This window comes from Gadus chalcogrammus, chromosome 4 (assembly GCF_026213295.1).
Source record: "Gadus chalcogrammus isolate NIFS_2021 chromosome 4, NIFS_Gcha_1.0, whole genome shotgun sequence".
In the NCBI taxonomy this organism is placed as follows: Eukaryota; Metazoa; Chordata; class Actinopteri; order Gadiformes; family Gadidae; genus Gadus; species Gadus chalcogrammus.
The window spans coordinates 24,598,313-24,620,887 of record NC_079415.1 but is presented as its reverse complement, the minus strand read 5'-3'; the positions used below and the strand labels follow the sequence as shown (position 1 = coordinate 24,620,887).

At 45.6% G+C, this 22,575-nt stretch overlaps 1 protein-coding gene across 1 annotated transcript in view; it reads left to right on the top strand.

Moving 5' to 3' along the window:
* Positions 1–22,133, top strand: part of spega (striated muscle enriched protein kinase a) — a 102,336-nt gene extending 80,203 nt beyond the window's left edge. Inside the window, exons 30-36 of the mRNA XM_056588368.1 lie at positions 15,814–15,978; positions 16,126–16,729; positions 17,240–17,479; positions 17,830–18,056; positions 18,518–18,593; positions 19,352–19,501; positions 20,149–22,133. Coding sequence (XP_056444343.1) covers positions 15,814–15,978; positions 16,126–16,729; positions 17,240–17,479; positions 17,830–18,056; positions 18,518–18,593; positions 19,352–19,501; positions 20,149–20,425 — 1,739 coding nt within the window. The 3' untranslated portion in view covers positions 20,426–22,133. The remainder of the gene's footprint in view (positions 1–15,813; positions 15,979–16,125; positions 16,730–17,239; positions 17,480–17,829; positions 18,057–18,517; positions 18,594–19,351; positions 19,502–20,148) is intronic.
* The last annotated feature ends 442 nt before the right edge of the window (positions 22,134–22,575 follow it).

Here is a 22,575-nt window from a genome sequence, read left to right as displayed (position 1 = left end):
ACACTGCTTATACTCACGGAGAATATGCTTGATAACATTGGTGCCTAGTATCAACTCATCACACTGGCCTTGGCCACCAGAGTAGGGACCATGATTTTGCTGCCGTACACCTCCATCTCTAAATTGAAAGCCGACTTTGGCTTGACGCGACGACCACCACAGCCAACAAGAACGACTTGAAATTAACTGGTCATGTTCTGTCATTACTCCAGCTTCTCTAAGCTTAATTTCTGCTCCCTCGCTGATGGTACAAGCCATAGACCCACTGTCCAACATGGCATTAAGAGGCACTCTATTACCAACCATTACAGGTGTGTGCGTTGTATACACAGTTTCAGCATCAGATTGTTCTTCACTTTGGGAGCTCACATTGTGAACCACAAGTTCTCCCTCTAAATGTGGATCAACTAGTTTCCCTTAGCCTGTTGCTCAGTGGATGACCTGGTCGGGCATTCCATCTTCGTGTGACCTAGAGCCAGGCACACGAAGCACAGCCTATCTGACATACAGTGGGTAATGGTGGTGTGATTGCGGTCATTACAGACTCGACAGGCTCTCTCGCGGTTACCCTGAAATCTTCCACCATGTGGAGCACCTCTGCGCTGCTGAACTTTACCCATCATCCTCATTGTCATCATGCGAGTGAGAATCCTCTCCTCACTCTCCTGAGTATTCTGAGCTACAACAGGCACAGGTAGACACGGGGTCGGGCATGGAGTCTGAAATTAAGCATGGCTCTGGCCCATAACAGTGACAGGTGAGGGGCACTGTGTGTGACACACTGGACTATGAGCTGGAGCAGAAGTGAGAGGGGGGTACCGAATGTGGCACTGCTCAAGTATAGTAGGGATGCAAGTAGCTGAATTGGACTGCAGATCGACAAGTGCTGTGTTATGACCCTTTATGCGCTCAGTTCCCTCTGATGATCATCAATCCTCATCTGTATCTCTCTTGAAGTCCAATCTTGGATAGGCTTGTACTTAAAAATACAGGAAAGTTCAGGGTCGGGGCAATGCTTACCAAACATACGTGCTACTTCCTCACCAGAGTTGTCCATCTGTCTACCCTGCCTGCGGAGTCCTTCGTCAGCCACAACAGCTGCTCTGTTAACCCTCAGCCAGTAATCAACTGGGCTCTCACCATGTCTAGGCAAGGTAGCATAGAAGTCTGCCAGTGGGAGACAGGATGATGCATCACTGAAGTACTGGAGGAGAATATCATTAATGAGGCCAGGATTTTGTTTTGGATCAAGCGTGTGATCACTATGCAGGGCCACTTCGACAACATCTCTGGCTTTGCCCATCAACTTCCCCATGATCTCTTCAGCATGCTTATGCACAGGATACTTTTGTTTTCTCAGATAAGCTTTACTCATGCCAATCCTGGAGTGGGTATTTATCAGAACTATCACCTCGAAAGAAGTTTGGTTCTCTCTCCGATTTCACATGTACTGAAATGTGTGAGGCTTCCGGTCTCACAGCACTACAATCTGTGTCTGTATGTGCAGGTGAAGTGTGCGGTGATGACTTGCCTTGGTGTTCACTACTCATATTAACTAGACCAGAGGACACCAACTTGGCTACAATGGACTCCCCAACTGTCCTACCATATCAGTGAGATGGTGTATAGCGACAGCATCAATACTGTTGGGCGTGGATGTCTCAGGACCCATTAACTGCTCAACAGGAATACAAACTGGGTCCTGACCTAATCCTGTGGCCCTACCGCTGTCAGCAAATGACCGTTACTGTCCTAACTCCCCACCCTCCAAACTACCTCCAACAGCACTGCCATCAAAACACAATCCCAACACACCCCTTCCTTTGGACAGAATTGGACTGACAAAATGACCTGCTACATTGCCATAACCTGGTTTCTCAGCCATAATAGTAAGTACTTGCGTTGTGTATTACCAGATGAAAAGAAAAAAAAATATATATATATTAGTGCTGTCAAACGATTAAAATATTTAATTATTGCGATTAATCGCAATAATGCCATAGTTAACTCACGATTAATCGTGAGTAATCGCGATTAATCGCAAATCTTTTTTCTATGCTAAATATCCCTTGATTTCTTTGTCCCATTAATTGTTCTCATTTTAATGCTCTTATCAACATGGAGAAGTGCATCGGCTTGCCTTGTGCAAATGCTTTTTTATTGATAACAACATTGGCATATACTGATAAAAACAGGATGATACAAAAAAAAAGCTTATAGTGCAATTAACCGATGAACATACAAACATACTGCCTTGAACATAGAAGTCAGGCTACTGCTTCTTTGTTTTGAGCTAAAAAAAAAATAGATATAAAATGAAATAAAAAAATAAAAATAATATATTGCTTTAATCGAGCGATAAAAAAATTAACGCCGTTAAAATTGGTTTTGCGTTAACGCCGTTAATAACGCGTTTAACTGACAGCACTAATATATATATATATATATATATAGATAGTGCTATATTGTATATGGAAAACAATAATAACAATAATCTCATCATCTCATCTCATTTTCATCCGCTTATCCGGGGTCGGGTCGCGGGGGGAGCAGCTCAAGCAGGGGGCCCCAGACTTCCCTTTCCCGGGCCACATTGACCAGCTCTGACGGGGGGATCCCGAGGCGTTCCCAGGCCAGTGTTGAGACATAATCTCTCCACCTAGTCCTGGGTCTTCCCCGAGGTCTCCTCCCCACTGGACGTGCTTGAAATACCTCCCAAGGAAGGCGCCCAGTGGGCATCCTTACCAGATGCCCGAACCACCTCAGCTGAATCCTTTCTAAGTAAAGGAGCAGCGGCTCTAATCCGAGTTCCTCACGGATGGCTGAGCTTCTCACCCTATCCCTAAGGGAGACGCCAGCCACCCTTCTGAGAAAACTCATCTCGGCCGCTTGTACCCGCGATCTCGTCCTTTCGATCATCACCCAGCCCTCATGACCATAGGTGAGGATAGGAACGAAGATCGGCCGGTAGATCGAGAGCTTTGCCTTGCGGCTCAGCTCTCTTTTCGTTACAACGGTGCGATAAAGCGAACGCAATACCGCCCCCGCTGCTCCGATTCTCCGGCCAATCTCACGCTTCATAGTACCCTCACTCGCGAACAAGACCCCGAGGTACTTGAACTCCTTCACTTGGGCTAATAACAATAATACAAATTAAAAATAAAATAACCCTAATACTTTTAACATGTAAACACAGCCCTAAGGCTTCTTAACCATCTACCAAGACTCTCTAACCACTCTTGATCTTCATCTTGACTTAAACGCAGCACCCACGGTGATCGGCGTCAGGCTGATCTAGAAGATTGACGGGTCACGGCACCAGTGTAACGGTTGTGATTGGGTCTAAAGGACTGCTCTATCATTTGCGAAACTCATGATAACTAATGAACAGTTTTCCATATCTGTTACACACACACACACACACACACACACACACACACACACACACACACACACACACACACACACACACACACACACACCAGCAGTGCAAGGCAATACATTTGACCCTTCAGATACCTCAGTTCAATTCATTTTACATTTCTGCATTTTTAGCAATGCTTAGCGCTTTTCATTCAGCTGTCACTTCATTTGTTTCCAAACATTTACCCTTCTTAAATGGTATGCATGTTTACATTGTTTACTCCATTTAGACTTTTAGACTTTTGTTCAAATTCTTTCACTTGATTTAAGCTCACCACATTTTCTGCAGGAAATTGATGTTCTAGTTATTAAATATAATTGACTGCCGGAAGTTGTGAAGAGCCCATGCAAGTGAACGTAGCGTTCCACGCCATTGAGAAGACCTGTGTAATAAATACACATAAAGGGTGAATCCCAATGATCGCCAGAAGAGGAACGTGAGTTATTGAGTGCACGCGTCTAGCAGCTGAACCAGTATACAAATCCTTCGCCGACTTTTAGTGATGAAAAGTCACCACAGTGCCTAAAAACCATCAACGTCATTCATGTTAAGTAAAAGGAAAAACCTTGGACACGAGAAGTTAACGGAGCCATGCACTGAGCCCTCTCGGATGTAGGGCCGAAACAACACGTGTTTCACTACGACTCCTTTCAGCTGCCCACCCTTCCTTCTCCTGCAAAAAATATGTAAATATTTTTGGCCGCTGATGCACTGTTCCCGGGGGCTTGGACGTAGCACATGAGACTAACTGATGCTGTGAATGATGGAGCACATGAGGCTAACATATCTATCACATTGTGTAGCTTGATTCGTTTACCTATGGCTTGGGGATTTGACTCGATGCTAAGAAAATGAAAAATATTTATTGATTCATTTAATAGTTGGATTATTCATTAAAATTACAAATTATCAAATGATAAAACAGGCCAATATAAAATAAATATTTACTAGCTCTTAGGGTTAGGGGGGTTTTGGATTTAAACTCATATCTGATTGTATTTTTATATTGTTTGTCAATTAATAAGTGTAGTTGCTCCCTTATTGATTAATATATGCTCTGATTATTCTCAGCTGTACTTTGTAATTCGCTTTGGATAAAAGCATCTGCTAAATGACCCAATGTAAATTGAAATTACGGGGCTGTCATTTTGTCAGTTAAATAATGAAAAGGTGTACTTAAGTTTGATCAATACCTTGGTGTTGCCAGCAATAGATCTCTGTTAAAGGGGAACTATGCAACTTTGGCCACTTCTTCGCTGTTTTGGTTTGCGCTCGCATTGAGCTCCCCCTACAGCTTCGGAGGAGATATTTTACAACACTGTCGTAAAAGCTCGTTGACGACCCTTCCCCATCCACTTCTACGCTAGCCATGCACATTTGTTTTCAAAGAAGCTGGCGAGTGTGTGGAGCCATGTCCGAGGTAGATGTTCATAAAGAGTAGACATGGTTATACATTTTGAAAGGGTGTTTATAGTTAACGGGGAGATGTTATTTCCTAGATTAGAATTGTTTTTTCTTTGGTTGTTCGACAGAATGTTCAGTGTAAGAGTGTTGGCCAACATAATACATAACGATAGCATGAACAATTTGCGCAGCAATCGTACATTTATGTATCTGCTCAAGTACGTCCCTTGTGTACGGAATTACAGGGAAATGGATTCAGAGATTGAGACGGTAAACTGTCGCTAGTCCCTGCAGGAGAGTTGTCATAGGCAGATGCTGTGTCTGGAAGATTAGCGACACATTTACATTTACATGTAAATGCCCGCAAAAAAACATTGTAAATAATATAATTGTATACTATATGGTTTTAAAATGTTTCCAATTTTTTAAATAACAGATGTTTGCACCACCTTTCTTTCATTTGTTCAATAATAAACACTTTGGTTAGAAAAATATGTATTTTGGATATTGAAAGAAATGCAAGTGACAGTTCTTCATGGTTTGTTTTTTGCCTTACGGCTATTGTCTAACATCTTCTTGAGGGTTCTCTGGATTTCCTTGTGACGCTTGTACTTACCAGGCACGAAGTTATGGGTGGGCCTGACGGACCTAGGCCCACCCACTGTTCAACAGGCCCACCCAAAACTAATAAATAAAATATATATTATATCTTTAATTTATTGCACGGCTCTTCAATGCTGTGGAACGAAAGTGTCAAGGGAAATGTTTTTGCCTCTGAATAACGTCTTTGATATCACTCCGCATGTAGTCAGGTAATTCATCAACCGCAGCATATTCGGTTGCTAAGCAACGTAAACGTCTTATGCAGACTATTTCTCTGCTGATCAAAACTACGAATGGTAATTATAAAAAGACACACCTTGTGAAGTTATTTTTTCGTTTTGGAAACATAGCCGTGTAATAAGCGGCTTTTATTTAGTGCAAAAATTGTCTAAATATGTCCTCTATATGTCCCTCAAGGCTCTGTACTGGGGCCACTTCTGTTCTCCCTCCATACCAGATCTCTGGGCTCGGTAATTGCATCACACGGCTTTTCCTATCACTGCTATGCTGACGACACTCTCTTTCCCCCCCTATGCTATTTCTCTCTTTCCCCTCATCTGATAAAGCCCTGATTGCAACACGCATATCGGAATGTCTGGCGGACGTCAGCACCTGGACAACTGCCCATCACCTGAGGCTTAACCTCAACAAAACCGAACTCCTCCTAATCCCAGGGAAAGATTGCCCACACATGGACTTACTGGTCACCGTTGACAACATCACTATCTCCTTCTCCAACTGCCAGAAACCTCGGTGTGGTATTGGACAATCAGTTATGCTGCACCGCAAACATCACTGCTGTGGCCCGATCCTGCAGATTGGCATTTTACAACATACGCAGAATCCGGCCCTTCCTCACAAGGGAAGCAGCTCAGCTTCTAGTCCAATCACTGGTCATCTCCCGCCTCGACTACTGCAACTCACTCCAGGCTGGACTTCCTGCCTCTGCGATTAAACCTTTGCAGCGCATCCAGAATGCGGCAGCGCGCCTCATGTTCAACCTACCGAAGTTCTCCCATGTGACCCCCCTCTTCCGGGACCTCCACTGGCTCCCTGTAGTAGCTTGCATAAAATTTAAGACGATGGTACTGGCATACAAGGCAGTCGATGGAACTGCCCCTGCCTAACTCCAAGCATTGCTAAAGCCACACACCCCAGCTCGATCCCTCCGCTCAACTACCTCAGCTGGACGTCACCTGTTCAGAGTCCACCTCGACACTGCATAGCCACCCTCCCCCTTCTGGCCACCATTGTACACTGTATTGTGTTGTGTTGTATTTTATTGTATTATAGTACTTAACTGTGTAGCAACTGCAGTAGCTGCTATCATTGCTGTAACGCGGGGAATTGGTTAGCCTAGCGATTGTTGTACTTGCACTTGGTTCTATGAACATCCTTTCTGTACCGACAGCGATATATTGATGCACTTCTTATGACAAATGTACTTATTGTAAGTCACTTTGGATAAAAGCATCTGCTAAATGCCCTAAATGTAAATGTAAATATTAGAGATGGGCACGGCTAGCAAATTCCAAACTCGAGTGATCTAATGAATTCCTCGAGGATCAATCGAGAACTTGTTTAATCTAATATATTTTTAGAATGCAACGCATCTGCAGCAGGAATAGGCCTATTGATGAACGGCGATATTACCAACCAAACATGTAATGCTTATTCTCAATCAAAACAGTCAAGTATTCATTATCTATTTTGCAAACGTTCAAAACACATTTTCCTTACAAAAAGAAATATGCGTCTCACAATTTAAATCACGTTGAACAAAGGCCTGTACCGGTTTTTAAAAAAAACCCGAAACAAGTAGCCTAACCATTGCAAATAATTTAAAGCTGCAAATAAAACTGCAGCAAATGAACTAAAAAAATACTTAGCGTTGTGATCTTTTCTACACGTACGGGATTACAGCTGCGTCTTGCGGCGGTGAAAATAGCCGACACACTTGGTTGCTGCGGGTCTGCTTTCCCGAACTCACCGTTGTGTTTCAGGAGCATATGTTGCCGCATAGTACTTGTAGTACTCTGGTAGCTCAATTTCGCTTGGCATATTTTACATTTCACCTTATTATCTCCTATTTCTGTAAAGTATTTCAATACTTCGCTGCGCTTTGCTTTAACCGCCATCTCTTAACTTTTTGAATTCTGGCGTTGTGCACACGGAACGGCACGCGCCACACAGAAATTTGATGCATTTAATTTGCTTTGTGCACATGGCACGCGTTAGTGGTGCCACACAGAAAATGTATATATTTGCTTAAGAAAACTTGTCTGTGTGTGTATATGCAAACTCGAGTTTGCCTGTCCACCAACCGAGTTCATTTTTAACGAGGAGTACTCGAGAAGATTCCTCATGCCCATCCCTACAAAATATGTATTTAAAAAAAGAAAAAAAAAGGTGGTTAAGTCACACACTAGGTTGATGTTTCGGCGTGAGTTCAGCAGACAGTTGCAGACACACTAGCTCAAGCCTCCAAGTCAGGTGATCTGAAAGTGTGAACATCATTCCAGTAAAGGACAATGTTGCAGCCGTCGTGGTTTAGGTACCTTAAACTAGGGCTGGGCGATAAAACGATAACGATATGTATCGCGATATACACGTAATCAATATCAATAGAAAATGTGTTCGATAGAACGTTGCGATATTATTTTTATACCTCGTTGTAAGAAACCGGAGCAAAAGTCTACTTCTAGCTCCGCTTTGAACCAGAGGTTGCGAAGCAAGGTTGGTTGCACAAACAAAGGCACTCGTCCTCTGGTACTAGCAACGTATGGAGTGACACGCTAATAGCCAATCATGTAACAGTATCATTTTTGGTTGCGCCATCTCGTTGTCTCGTGTTCACAGAAACAGCGTGCTGTGAGATGTGAAAGATGAGTACCGCAACGAGCGAGGAAATTGTTGATAAAAATGGAAATGTCTGCTAGCCAGTATGGCATTTCTTTGGATTTTACAAGTCAGACCGTAGTCAGACTAATGTTGTCTGTAAATTATGCAAGACCGTAGTCCCCACCAAGACTGGGAATACAACAAACTTATTTTACCACCTTTGGAGCACAGCCGTATCATGTCTCGCTGCTAGGCTTAAAGAGTTCACCGTTCAAAGCGGAATGGTTATTGCGGGGGAGGAGCCGCGGCGGCAGTCGTGATCGTAATTTTCGGTTAGTGCACCACGGAGTATTCGATTTGGAACAACACTGACATCTGAAATTAGCGCACTTAGTGAGTGCGGATAGTGTACTTCGTTTAAGTGTACTCATGGAATTATGGACATCGGAACACTGCACATGTGCCTTGTTCCAATATCCATATTATCCGTACTTACTAGCCTAAATTGAGAGTACGTAGGGCGTTCCGATTCGTACGTTCCGATTCAGATCGGGCGATAATATATTTCTGTTTCTGAAACGAGAATAAAATGCCCAATATACACAGACCCATCAGCTGGTGTACCAAGGGAACTCACAAGGAAGCAAAGGAGTCTGAAATGACCCCACATGGTATCATGGACCTATTATGTGTGGGTGCAATAAATAAGACAGATGGTGGCGGTGCCAGCACCACGTCAGGTTTCAAAAACAAGTAATACTGAAACTGAATCTCAAACTTGATCCTGAAATGTATTTAACATGAAATATTGTACAGGGACAGGGCTGTGGCCGCAATCGATGGAGGAGGCAGTCAGGTGTGCAGGAAGACAACAACAGGAGTATGATGGACAGGGATCTGACATGGACGGGGAATTTTTTTATTTAAACATTCAGAGGAAATCAGGCTACTGTAGGCCTATGTAAATAAGATGTCTAGGATAGTATAAATGATAACTGTAAATGGCAGGTGTACTTTGCTTTTGATGGAGCCATAATTTTATATTGATAAAAGCATTTTATTGATGGGCACCATTCAGGCCACTTAAGCACACCTTACATAAAATATTAAAAACACTTGGGTGGAGCGTGTTTGTCACTTATGTGAAAGAGCTGGAGTAACGGAATAAGATGCAGCTGGGCAGGGCGCTGAGAGGTGATGCATGAGGCATGATGGTGGCACGGCAGACAAGTACAGGAGCATGATGGACTGGGATCTGATGAGAAAACAAAGATTTTCTAACTTAAGATGAAATATGGTCTGAAGTTTCCAGTTTCTGCAAACAGAAGAGAAGGGGTTTAGTTAAGGCTTTTTATCATTAATAAGATAGACTGTGACAAACAATCAATAACAAACAAAAAAATAGTCTTAGTCTTAGTTTAACGGAGCACTGATCTAGGCCCTCTCGGATGCCAGGTCGAAACCACATTTGTTTCACTACGACTCCTTTCAGCTGCACACCCCTCCTTCTCCAGCAAAAAATAGAGAGTATGGCTAATAAAACGCTTGAGGTGTTGTTTTGAAAAGAAAAAACTTTTTTAGGACATAGCATAAAGGTAATTATGAGCCTTTGATTGATATCCAGACATTTTTTGCGGAGACACATTCCTGTTCCCCACTTGTATTATGTACCCGTCCACTATGGAAAGCCAAGAAGGCCACAATCCGGCCCTAGAATGGCGCGGTAAAAGTGCAAAACCGTACAGATTCCGTGCGGTTTGGCAAGAATTCCGTTCGGATTCCGTACGGTTTTGAATGACTAATAGCCGCGGCTATTAGTCATTCACTCCGGCTATTAGTCATTCACTCCGACTATTAGTTATTCACTCAGGCTATTAGGTATGCAGAACGAGCCCCTCCATCTCCTTTGCTTGACCACAAAGTTTGAAGGCTGTCTAACCAATCAGTGAAGAGAAACACCAGACTAAAGTAACGCATTGTCGAGACTAGAGCTGCAGTGCCTCCGTGTTTCGCCGTAACATAAAGCTGTGTTGTCTTTACTAGTTTCACTACAATGTAATGACCACCACTGGCTAGTGGAAAATACATTTGTGTCTAGTACAGTGATATATTTGTATATGTTAGGCTATATATTGAGATGGCAGTGTGCGAAATACCCGTCAATATTCGGGGATGCCCTCATCCCCAGATTGTTCTCGATATGCAGTAGCCAGCTAGGCCATAACATTACAATATTTCATGGATGCAAGCAAGCCAAGACAATCGATCTATATCTTTAGCCTACATGACAACACGCACACACACACGCACACACTTTAAACACACTGGTAAAGCAATAGGAGCCTGCATTGGCTAAAGTTGTTGGGATGCACGTTATTTTATAACAGGGAAAGGCAAAGTTGTTCATTACGATACAAACACGACAATAATTGGCACCATTCTTGCGCACTCAGAAGAACATGAACTGAATAAATGCCAGGTAGGCTATATAGCATATCGGAGACGGGCACACAATCAGTGCACTTGTGATCGAAACGCCATAGTGGTTTGGATACCAAGTGATGATAAGCGGGAGTATTTATACATCTAGAACGTTCGTATTTAAGCGGGAATCATTTTCATTTGCGCTCCATGCCACCAATCTAACCAACCAATGAAATCGTCACATAAACAAACTAATCGACAAGACGAGGGATAAATGACAAGGGATATATCTCTTGTCTTTTATCCCTCTATTCCCCACTATTCACGGAGCCTGAGGTGAATAATTCTTAATTAAATAGTCTAGAATCTAGATAGATAGATAGCCTAGTCAAGTCTTTATTAATACCAAACGACACAAATCATCGGGAATCCATTTAGGTGGTTCGGCCCACACAGGACAGTAGCCTACAAGACCACACAGAACAAGTCTGACTGGACATACACACAATGCATCACATTACTAAAACTAGACACGCGTTGATAGATAGATAGACAGATAGGCCTAGATAGATAGATATTGTAACGACCTCGCCGGTGACATAATGATGTTGAGTCATTAGTAATTGATCGTAGTTTTTAATCAACCAAAACCAGTTCACTGAAACATAACCAACGGCAGACAACCGACAACCAAAACAAACCCCGGTTACCCCGGCAACCCCCAACACGGTCTCACTCACGTGCAGGCCCCCACCCTGATTGACAATAAGAACATTACAATACATCCACATAGAACAACTGGCATAACGGACAACAAAATACAATGCAACACATAACACACAAACTATTTAATTGTCCCAGGGTCGCTACAATATGTTCCATTATTTGCCTTGCGGAGCCAACCAGTCCTGTGCGCGTATGCAAATTAGCCATGTGCGCCAATGTCTATTTGTTTTGAGTGCGACGAATGAGTGCAGATCATGATTTGCAGATGCAGATCAGTGAAACATATTTAACTAGCCTACTACAGCACGCAGGGTTTTTTGTTCTCGGTTGTAATTAGCCTATATTTTAGGAGTTTTTTTATATTGGGGGGAATCACTGTTGAATCACTGGATGGTCATTCTGGTGGTGGAATTGCCATCATCCATCGCCATGACATTAAAACCAGTGCAACATCCATCCCAACCCCTTCCTCATTTGAATCCCTTTCTTTTAAACTGTCTGGTCCCAAACCCCTGGTCATTGCAGTCATTTACCGTCCCCCTAAGCCCGACCCTGCCTTTCCCTCTGATCTTTCGGCATTCCTTACCCAGCTCTGTGCTATATCTCCATCCGTTCTCCTCCTGGGCGATTTCAACATTCATGTGGACTCCTCTGTCTGCAAACCCGCAATCGAACTTCCGGAAATCTTTTCATTCTTCAACATCACCCAACACATCGATTTTCCAACTCATAACAAAGGCCACACCCTGGATCTGGTCTGTTCTACTGGCATCACAATCAGTCACCTGGCCAGTAACAACCTCCACATCTCCGACCATCTGGCCATTACTTTTCAAACTCACACTCCCTCCCCCCATGAGAAGCAAAAACGCACCATCACTTTCCGCAACCTCAAATCCATTAACCCATCCTCTCTTTCCACATGTCTTTCTGAGTCCATCGCTAAACTCACCATCACCCACAACAACTCCCCCGACTACCTGGTTAACTGCTATAACTCATCCCTCTCATCCTGCCTTGAACAGCTTGCACCTGTTCAGTCTAAATTGGTCTCATTCTCCCACTCTGCCCCATGGTACACTGACGAACTCCGCCATCTCAAATCCAAACGACGCCAACTGGAACGGCTTTCCCACAAAACAGGTCTTACCGTCCACCAGGAAATGTACAAACAACACCTCCAGCTATACAACGACACCCTGAACTCAGCCCGCTCCTCCTACTACTCAGGAATCATCCAGTCTGGCAGCAGCAATCAAAGGACCCTCTTCAACACCATTAACACACTCCTCAAGTCATTGGACACCATCTCTCACTCCTTCTCAGTTGAAAAATGCAATAACTTCCTATCCTTCTTCAATGATAAAATCAGCACAATCCACAGCCAGTTGACCATCGACCCCGCCCTATGTCCCAAACCGGATCCCCCCCTAACCACCGGTCAATCCTTCTCCTCATTTGCTACCATCACCTCCTCTGATCTTTCCTCCATAGTCTCAACCATGAAATCAACAACCTGCAACCTGGACCCGCTCCCCACCACACTTTTAAAGGCCTGTCTCCCCATTCTCTCCACCCTCGTCATCACTAACACTGTAAACTCCTCTCTATCCTCCGGCCATGTCCCCTCCTCCCTAAAGCTTGCATCAGTCACCCCCGTACTAAAGAAACCCGGCCTGGATCCTGATTCCCCAAACAACTACCGCCCCATCTCCAATCTACCTTTTCTGTCTAAAATCCTGGAACGTGTTGTTGCCAAACAACTCATCACCTACCTTGACACCAACGACCTCTTTGAACTCTTCCAATCCGGTTTCCGCTCCAAACACAGTACAGAAACTGCCCTCCTCAAAGTGACCAATGACCTTCTGCTATCCTCTGACACTGGCTCCCTAAATATCCTCATCCTCCTTGACCTCAGTGCTGCCTTTGACACGATCAATCACTTCATTCTCCTCTCCCGTCTCCAATCCACCCTAGGCATCACTGGCACCGCCCTCTCCTGGCTTGGATCCTATCTCTCCGACAGACATCAATTCATCGCCATCAATAACTGTCAATCAGCCACTACTCCTCTCATCCACGGTGTCCCCCAGGGTTCTGTGCTTGGTCCACTCCTCTTCATTCTGTACATGCTTCCTCTTGGTCAGATCCTTCGTCACCATGGACTCCGGTTCCATTGTTACGCCGATGACACACAGCTTTACCTCCCCTCCAAAACCATCAGTCCTTCCACCCTCTCAACCCTCTCCAACTGTTTGACTGACATCAAGACCTGGATGCAAAACAGCTTTCTCAAACTCTACTCCAACAAATCCGAAATCCTCATCATTGGTCCTGACACCCTCACTCACTCCACTCTGAACTTCACCCTTAACATTGATGGCTCCACCATCACCCCCTCCACCAAAATCCGTAACCTCGGAGTTATCCTGGACCCCACTCTCTCCTTCCTCCCCCATGTTAACCATATTACCAAAACTGCCTTTTTCCACCTCCGAAACATCGCCCGCCTCCGCCCCAACCTGTCAACTACCGCTGCTGCGACACTCATCCACGCTTTAATTTCATCCAGGCTTGACTACTGCAATGGTCTTCTCTACGGCACCACCAACAAAGTCCTCAAAAAACTTCAATATGTCCAGAACTCAGCTGCACGCCTCCTCACTGGTACCCGCTCCAGAGAACACATCACACCTGTCCCCCGTGAACTCCATTGGCTTCCAATTAAACACAGAATCAACTACAAAATCTTACTCATCACCTACAAGGCCCTCAACAGCCTAGCCCCCCCCTACCTTGCCGACCTCCTCCATCACCACGCCCCCTCCCAATTCCTCAGGTCCAATTCTGCCAACCTGCTTCAAGTTCCACGGACTGAGCGACGGACTTGTGCCGCTTTTCCACCGCACATGTAGCTCGACTCGACACGACACGACACGACTCGACACGGTAGCAGCGCGGGTGCTTTTCCACCGCAAATAGTACCTCCGGGACGTGGGCGGGGTCGTCTGCGCGAAAGGGCCGTGACGTATTTTTGTACGCGACGCAAACAACACCTACGTAACCCACACATGGACAGAACCCACATAACAACAATGGAGAACATCGATGCGATGGTATTCGTGTTCGTATTATTAGCTGGCATGTTGAAGAAGTGGAATATGTTGGCTGCGGCGCTACTATGGCTGTTCTATCGTTACCAGCATGGTTGCCATGTCGCTCTCGTGACTTCGTCACACTCTCTGGCCAATCAGTGGCCGGCCGTCTGCCGACGTCACCTTTTAGCATCGGCTCAGCCGCTTGGAACCTAGAGCGAGGCGGTACTAGAAAAAGCAGCCACTTGAGGTACTAGATCGCAGTGGAAACGCAAAAAATGCGAGCTGAGTCGAGTCGAGTCGTGTCGAGCTGGTACCATGCAGTGGAAAAGCGGCATTAGGGTGATCGGGCCTTCTCAGTTGCTGCCCCCACCCTTTGGAATTCACTCCCCTCCCACATCAAAGTCTCTCCAACCCTCTCTTCTTTCAAATCTGCCCTCAAAACATACCTTTTCACACTAGCCTTCCCCGCCTAACTCCCACCTTATTCTTCATGTTTAACCTCTGTTTTTCTTTTACTCCTAGCCTGTCTTACATAGTTTTGATAGGCCAATATGTAAAGCGTCTTAGAGTACCATATTAAGCGCTATATACATTTCATTTATTATTATTATTATTATTACTGTCCTACTTGTTGTCGAAGCACTTTATCCAACAAGCAAAACCGTCTCGGCAATATATCCTGTTGTGGACGGTACGGTAAGAGGGGAGGATTCTCATAAGACTACAACCACTAGTCCCACCCCTCTATAGGGGGTGGGACCCACTGACGCTACAGACCTATTAGGGCAGTGCCAGTGGGTGGGACTTCACCAGCAGAAACTAACATCAACAGCGTCTGAAGCTAAGCTAACAGAGGCCGTTGATAAAAGGGACTCTCTAAATCAACGCCACTTCGACCCGGAGGGTACTGGATCTGACATAGAAGATGGCACCATGCAAAAGTTCACCATTTCGAAAGAAATACAAACGAGGACTACCCGTATTTTCCGCACTATAAGGCGCACCGGATTATAAGGCGTATTTTCAATGAATGGCCTATTTTAGAACTGTTTTTGAACCAATCATTCACCAGCAGACCTCTCTGTTGTACAACACTAACATCTGGTGTTCATTTTAAGAACTGCAACATACGTTTCCCTGTTAGTCCAACATTGCGGTTTTACCCTGTTTGTAGACGTGCTGCGTGCACATAGCTTGTGTTAACATGCTTTTTTCCTAGGGACCTAGACCAAAATGGAAGCATATTTGACTAGTTATCTACTTTTTCTGCTCTTTCCTTTCGTCTCCCAGGAGAGGAGAACTGGCTGATCACTGCCACTGGTGTGACGGACTGCTACTACAACGTCACGGACCTGCCAGCAGGGGGCACCTTCAGGTTCCGGGTGGCCTGTGTGAACAAGGCGGGCCAGGGGTCTTACAGCAACTGCTCCCCTAAAGTCAGCCTCGACCAAACAGGTAACTGATCAAATCCTTAACATATGTTTGTGTTTTCGCTGTTTAAGTTGATCTTAGATTGACCTGTCAGAGCTAGACAGGCCCATCCCGTCGCTGACGAGGATCTCCCCACCACCCAAACCAACAGTGTCCTCTTCTGTTTCACAGGTGGAGGAGCAGCACCGCCCAAAATGGCCGTCATCAAGACACTTCCTGTCTCCCCGGCGTCAGACCCCCCTTCCCCGTCCAAGACTGACGTCACTGCCAAGACCCCTCCTGTCTTCTCCTCCACTTCCTCAGCCACCACCACCTCCGTCCCCGACAAGGGAGCCGCGCCGCCTCGCCCCTCGCCCGCCCCCGCCACACCGCCCTCGGCCCAGCCTCTAGAACCGCCACTGCACACCACCAAGCCGGCCCCGCGCTTCATCCTCCCCAAGCCCCAGAGCCCCATCAACGTGGTCCCCCCAATGACCCTGACCCCGTCCCCGCTGCTCACACCCCTGCCCCCCCCTGTCCCACTCAAGCCCCCCGCCGCTGTCCCCAGCTACGTCCCTGTCATCGTCACCTCCGCCTCCCGCGGGGTCACCCCCATCCCCGGCCCCACCCTCTTCTCCGCCCAGGTGCTGCAGGTGTCCAGCCTGAGCCCCATCGTTGGGGTGGCCAGCCCCCCCACCAGAGAGGCCCCTGGCCACTCCACCCCCTCCTCCACCTCCTCCGCCCTGGGCCTGGCCGCAGCCCAGAAGCCCTACACCTTCCTGGATGAGAAGGGAAGGTGAGTCGGGACAACCACTTAGCAGTCCTCTGAACCCCAAAACACACAACACCAATTCATGTTCATATTTGTAGCGCAACCTCAAACAAATACATTTCATCCTTTTTGTTGTTGTTGTTTTGAGCAGAGTGAAGCACACAGTGTAACTGTGTAATTGTTGCAGAGATGACTATATTTTGCTCGCTTCGTACCGGACTCGGGTCTATTTTTGAAGCGATACCTATCCAATCACGTTATTTTGCGTCTGTGCCGATACGCCCGCCTGCCTTGGGTTTCAGAGAGAACTGCAGACTGGGAGCTATTGGGGTTCGAACACACAACCCTTTGGCTGGGATTGAAACACCCTAACCACGAGACACTTTCTTCTGTCAAATGTGATACGCCTTGCTAATCACAGTGCTTGCGGTTGTGTGTGTGAGGGTTTGTGTTTGTGTGTGTGTTTGTTTGTGCGTATGTGCGCGTGCGTGCGTGTGTGTGTGTGTGCGTGTGTGTGTGTCTGTGTGTATGTAGGGGTCGGTTCGGCGTGGTGCGGGAGTGCCGGGAGAACGCCACGGGGAAGGTGTACATGGCCAAGATCGTGCCCTTCAGCCCTGAGAGCAAAGCGGTGGCGCTGCGCGAGTACGAGATCCTGAAGGTGCTGCACAATGAGCGTGTGATGGGGCTGCACGAGGCCTACGTCACGCCCCGCTACCTGGTGCTGGTGGCCGAGTACTGCACGGGCAAGGAGCTGCTCTACACCCTCATAGACAAGTGGGCTCTCTCCCTGGCTGTCTCTGTCTATCTCTCTGTGTCTCTGTGTCTCTCTCTCCATTATAAAGGGATAAAACTAAAGAACGATGGTCAAATAACCCAATGAAACTCGGACATGAAAGGAACCCCTTGTAAAATTGTCTGTGTCTTGTCCGTTTCCTTTGGTGTAAGCGTGTGTCTGCGAACCTGCGTGTGAGTCTGTGTGTGTGCGTCTGCGTATCTGCTTGTGTGTGCGTCTGCGTACCTGCGTGTGAGTGTGCGTATCTGCGTGTGTGTGGGTGCTTGTGCATCTGCGTAACTGCTTGTCTGTGTGCGTTTGTGCGTCCTTGTACCTGCGTGCGTGTTGCCAGGTTCCGGTACTCTGAGGACGACGTGGTGACCTACCTGGTGCAGATGCTGCAGGGCGTGGAGTACCTGCACCACCGCCGGGTCCTCCACCTGGACCTGAAGCCCGACAACGTCATGGTCACCCACCTCAACGTGGTGAAGCTGGTGGACTTCGGCAGTGCACGCACCTTCAACCCGCTGCACCTCACGGCCTGCGCCGCCCCGCTGCCCGGCACCCTGGAGTTCATGGGTGAGTGTTAAGGGGACATAATAGAGCAGAGTGATTTCGCCGATGATGTCGTCTCACATTAAAAAAGGCAAAAATACGATAATAGATGGTCATAGGGTTAAAATGGCGGTGTGATAAGGTGTCGATGTGGTCAAGTAAAAAGTTTAACGTTCGCTTTTGTTGTTAACATTTCGCCATGTTTTCTATTTGTGCAAATCATGTCCTATGAGTATGTTCTGTGCTCATAGAGCACGATCCATTACTCTATGTTCTATGTTCTGCTCTCATAGTCTACATTTAAGACTACATCAAGAGCATACATTCATACATTCAAACATGTACCACATATTTTATTCCAGTCACTTCCATCTGATATAAGAAATGGATAATAAAATGTAACCCGTGCCAAATGTTGAACCTCAGAATGTTTTAACGTCCACCTCCCACTCTGTCCCTGACATGATGTCCTTGCTGTGGTTCAGCTCCAGAGATGGTGAAGGGGAATGTCGTGGGGCCCCCAGCAGACCTGTGGGCACTCGGGGTCATCACTTACATCATGTGAGTCAACATGTAGTCAAAATAGTACACAAAACCACGTTTTACACGCATTGTTGAAGATGGTCTACCGTATGAGCTACTCATGTAACACTGAATTTGAATGGATAAAGGACTCAAATGAAAGCTAGCTAGCTATATAGCTCAAAGCAATAAAGCTCCCAGCCATATAGCTCACATCCATATAATAAAAATAATAATATATTTTATTTATAACGCACTTTACATCAACTTAATGACCTCAAAGTGCTACAATGCAAATTAAAAGAAAGAAATACAACATAAAAGACTAACTAGATTAAAAAGAAAAATAACAGAGAAAAAATAATCATTTAAAATAGCAATTTAGCCAAAGGCTAATAGCTAACAGCAATATAGCTAACATCCACATAGCTCACAGCCACATAGCTCACATTCATATCGCTAACATCCATATCGCTCACAGCCATATAGCTCACATCCATATAGTTCACCGCCATATAGCTCACAGACTTATAGCTCACCGCAATATAGCTCACAGTCATAAAGCTAACAGTCATGTAGCTCACAGCTATATAGCTAGCAGTTAGATAGCTAATAGCTTTAAAGGTAGTGTTGACAACTGATCCAAGTATATTGTGTTACATCTGTGTTACAATAGTGGGACACTATTGTGTCCCACTATTGTAACACTATCGTATGTATCGTTTCATCCGTGAAACCATGGAATCACATCAATAACGAAGGACTTCTTAATCTAACAAACTGTTTTCGGGGAACAGGTTGAGCGGCCGGCTGCCTTTCCCAGACAAAGATCCTCTCCAGACTGAGTCCAAGATCCATGTGGCAAAGTTTGACCCCACCCAGCTATACCCCAACGCCTCCCAGAGCGCCTCGGCCTTCCTCAAGAAGATGCTGAGCAGCTACCCCTGGTGGGCCACGTGCGCTACTGCAGGATAAACGTTCTGTTGACATTCTAGATCCTGCCTCAGAGCCTTTTCTCTGGGGTCCTGGGTGGGCGGGGTCCTTGGGGGAGGGTTTTCCCTCCCGTCCCGTTTAATTGTATTTCATACAATTTAATTGTATTTCATACAATTAAACATTATTTAGACGTTAATTATCAAGTATCAATTATTTATCAATTAATCAATTAGCGTAAACTATACACGTAGTCTATAATCAGTTTGAAGACAGAAAAGTGATTTCAATTTGACTGTTACTTTAATTGTAATATTCAAGTGTCTTATACACATGACTTCGAAAAGCAGGACAAAAGTCTGCAACACACTTGTGTGTGTGCATGTGTGGGTCTGTCTGTGTGTGCGTGTGTTAGTTTATGCGCGCTTGCGTGTGCGTGCATGTGTGCGTGCGTGTGTGTTCCGGTTCCGGGACTCCGGGACTTTTCCAATAGAAATACCATGAAACATGTGCGACACATGCTTATCTGTGTGTGTGTGTGTGTGTGTGTGTGTGTGTGTGTGTGGTGTGTGGTGTGTGTGTGTGTGGTGTGTGTGTGTGTGTGTGTGTGTGTGTGTGTGTGTGTGTGTGTGTGTGTGTGTGTGTGTGTGACCTCTCACAGGGCCCGCCCCACCACCAAGGACTGCTTCACCCACGCCTGGCTGCAGGACTCCTACCTGATGAAGCTGCGGCGCCAGACGCTCAACTTCACCAGCGTGCGCCTCAAGGACTATCTGGTGGAGCAGCACCAGCGGCGGGCTGAGGACGCCACCCACCACAGGGTGCTGCTGCGCACCTCCCAGTCCTCCGCCACGACCGCACCTCCATCCCCCGGACCTGGGACCACCACGCCGCCTCCCTCTTCCTCCTCGTCTTCGCTCGGCTCCGACACGAAATGAGAACGATTTCCGATTGCCGGTTTCAGTTCTGAGTTCTGGGGAATTTCCGTTTTCGGGACTTGGGCGGGTCGAAGTTCAGATGACTGAATCATCGATCGGGCAATGTTCGGGGACGGCGTCGGTCAGGCCGAGGCTTCGGTTGGTCAAACTTGGATCGGGAAAAGGTTCAGTTGGTCAGGATTTCTGTCTGTCAAAATTTGGTTGGCCGGAGCTTCGGTTGGTCCTCCTTCACAGGGAGGACCAACCATGAGCACCATAGCTCTTTCCCGACAGGCGTGCCTTCCTCCTCCGGGGCCACAGCTCGGATCAAGGCGACGGCCCTGGCTAGGCATGGGTGGAAAACAGAGAAGATGTGTGAGCACTTCCCTGGTCTGTGACGAGGAGTCTTTGAACAGTGATGTTGACATTGGGGGCTTCTACCACAGTAACTACTGATCCTGAGAGAGAACAATAAAACGAGAAGAGCGAGATTAAGAAGAATAAAAGAAAGACGGCTGTGTTTAAAGGTGGTTTGGGGAAGAGTTCAGCGCTCGTATGGACATGCAGGATGTTTGTGAGGAGCTGGTCCAGTTTCCTTCCTTTTCGCACGTTTTTTTGTTTAGGTTTGTTTTTCAGAGTTTAATTTAAAAAAAGTCAATCACATTGTGATACAGTATGGTGTTCACGTCTCTGATAAAACAGTTCTTCAAGTTGCACAATCAGCATGAAAAAAAACAAGAGTACAGAGTTTTGTTAAGTAATGGACCCGGTAGGAACCAGCCCACTCACGTACTGTCATTTACGCTGTTAATTTATTCGCGCATTTTGAGTTACGATCACTTTTTAGCCTGAAATCACAGGCATGGTTTGACATTGTTAACGTTTTTTCCTCTTAATTTATTTGCATGCGTGTGGGTGCCGGCACGTTTTCAATCCACCCTCCTTACGAAAGAAAGAAAACAAAACGCAAAAAAAAAAAAAAAATAACCCTGTATTTGTGATTTTGCCATTGAAAGAATTCACGTTGAATACATGAACATGTTTTTGAGTGACCTCTGGGTTTGTGGTTACAATTTATCGTTCTGTGGTTTAATTTTTTTTGTTGCAATTTACCGTAACTGTAAGAATACAAAGTAAATAGTAAAACATTTAGTTTTAGTCGGCCCCAATGTACTTCTGTGTGGTTCGTAGCATCACTCATGGGCCAATCTGGTTGCTCTTTGTAAAATCGCCCAGTGCCTGAAATGGAACAGTTTATCCTAGTATGAGCTGTAGGTGACGCTACTAGCTAACAGTAGAGGAGATGGGTATGGATCTGTTAGGAAGAAAGATTTGATGTTGATTATGTAAATCAGATTGATGATAGCCATGAAGACATGCATACACAAGCACATTCATCCAAACGTTCATTCAGTATTATCGCCACAAATGCATCACGTCCATATGTTCACAACGTATGACTTACACACACAGGCACACTAACACAGAGACAAACACATACACAAACATACACATAGGTGCATACATAGATACATGCATACATAACGCACATGACATTCTTGTAATAATAGGATATCTTGTGGATTGCTCTATCGAGGTATTACTTTTGTATGTTTGAATGGCTGAAGATTTGTAAATGTACCAATTTGCCGTGTTTGTAAGTGGAACATGTTTTTATGGGATAGTATGTAATAAAATGTTGACACTATTGTGAGATTTCGTTGTCCTTTTACGCCAAAATATGGCGCAGACACTTTTGTGATAGTCCCTTGATCAAGGTGGTTTCAAGGAGCCCCGAGCTGGGCGTTCCTCCTCCTCCACTCCCACTCGGAGACGCTTGTGAAGAAGATAAGTAACCTATCTGCCAAACATAGTTCATAATAAAGTACATGAATTGGATAAATGCGAGGTGTGTGTAAATGAGCAACACACTTTGTAAATGAAGAGAACAATGTAGGTTCTTTTCATTCCAGTCAGTTAGTTTTTTTGTTGTTTGTAAATAGCTACTGGCGAAAATAAAGATAAAACAACATCAAAGGGAGATAAACTGAAATAATCTGGTGATTAACATGTTTTACACATAAGCGGGTTGTTGAAGTCATGTAAGACAGTAGTAACGAAGTTCTGACAACTTTAAGGGGCCTTCCTACAAGTTGTATACCGAGGAGAAA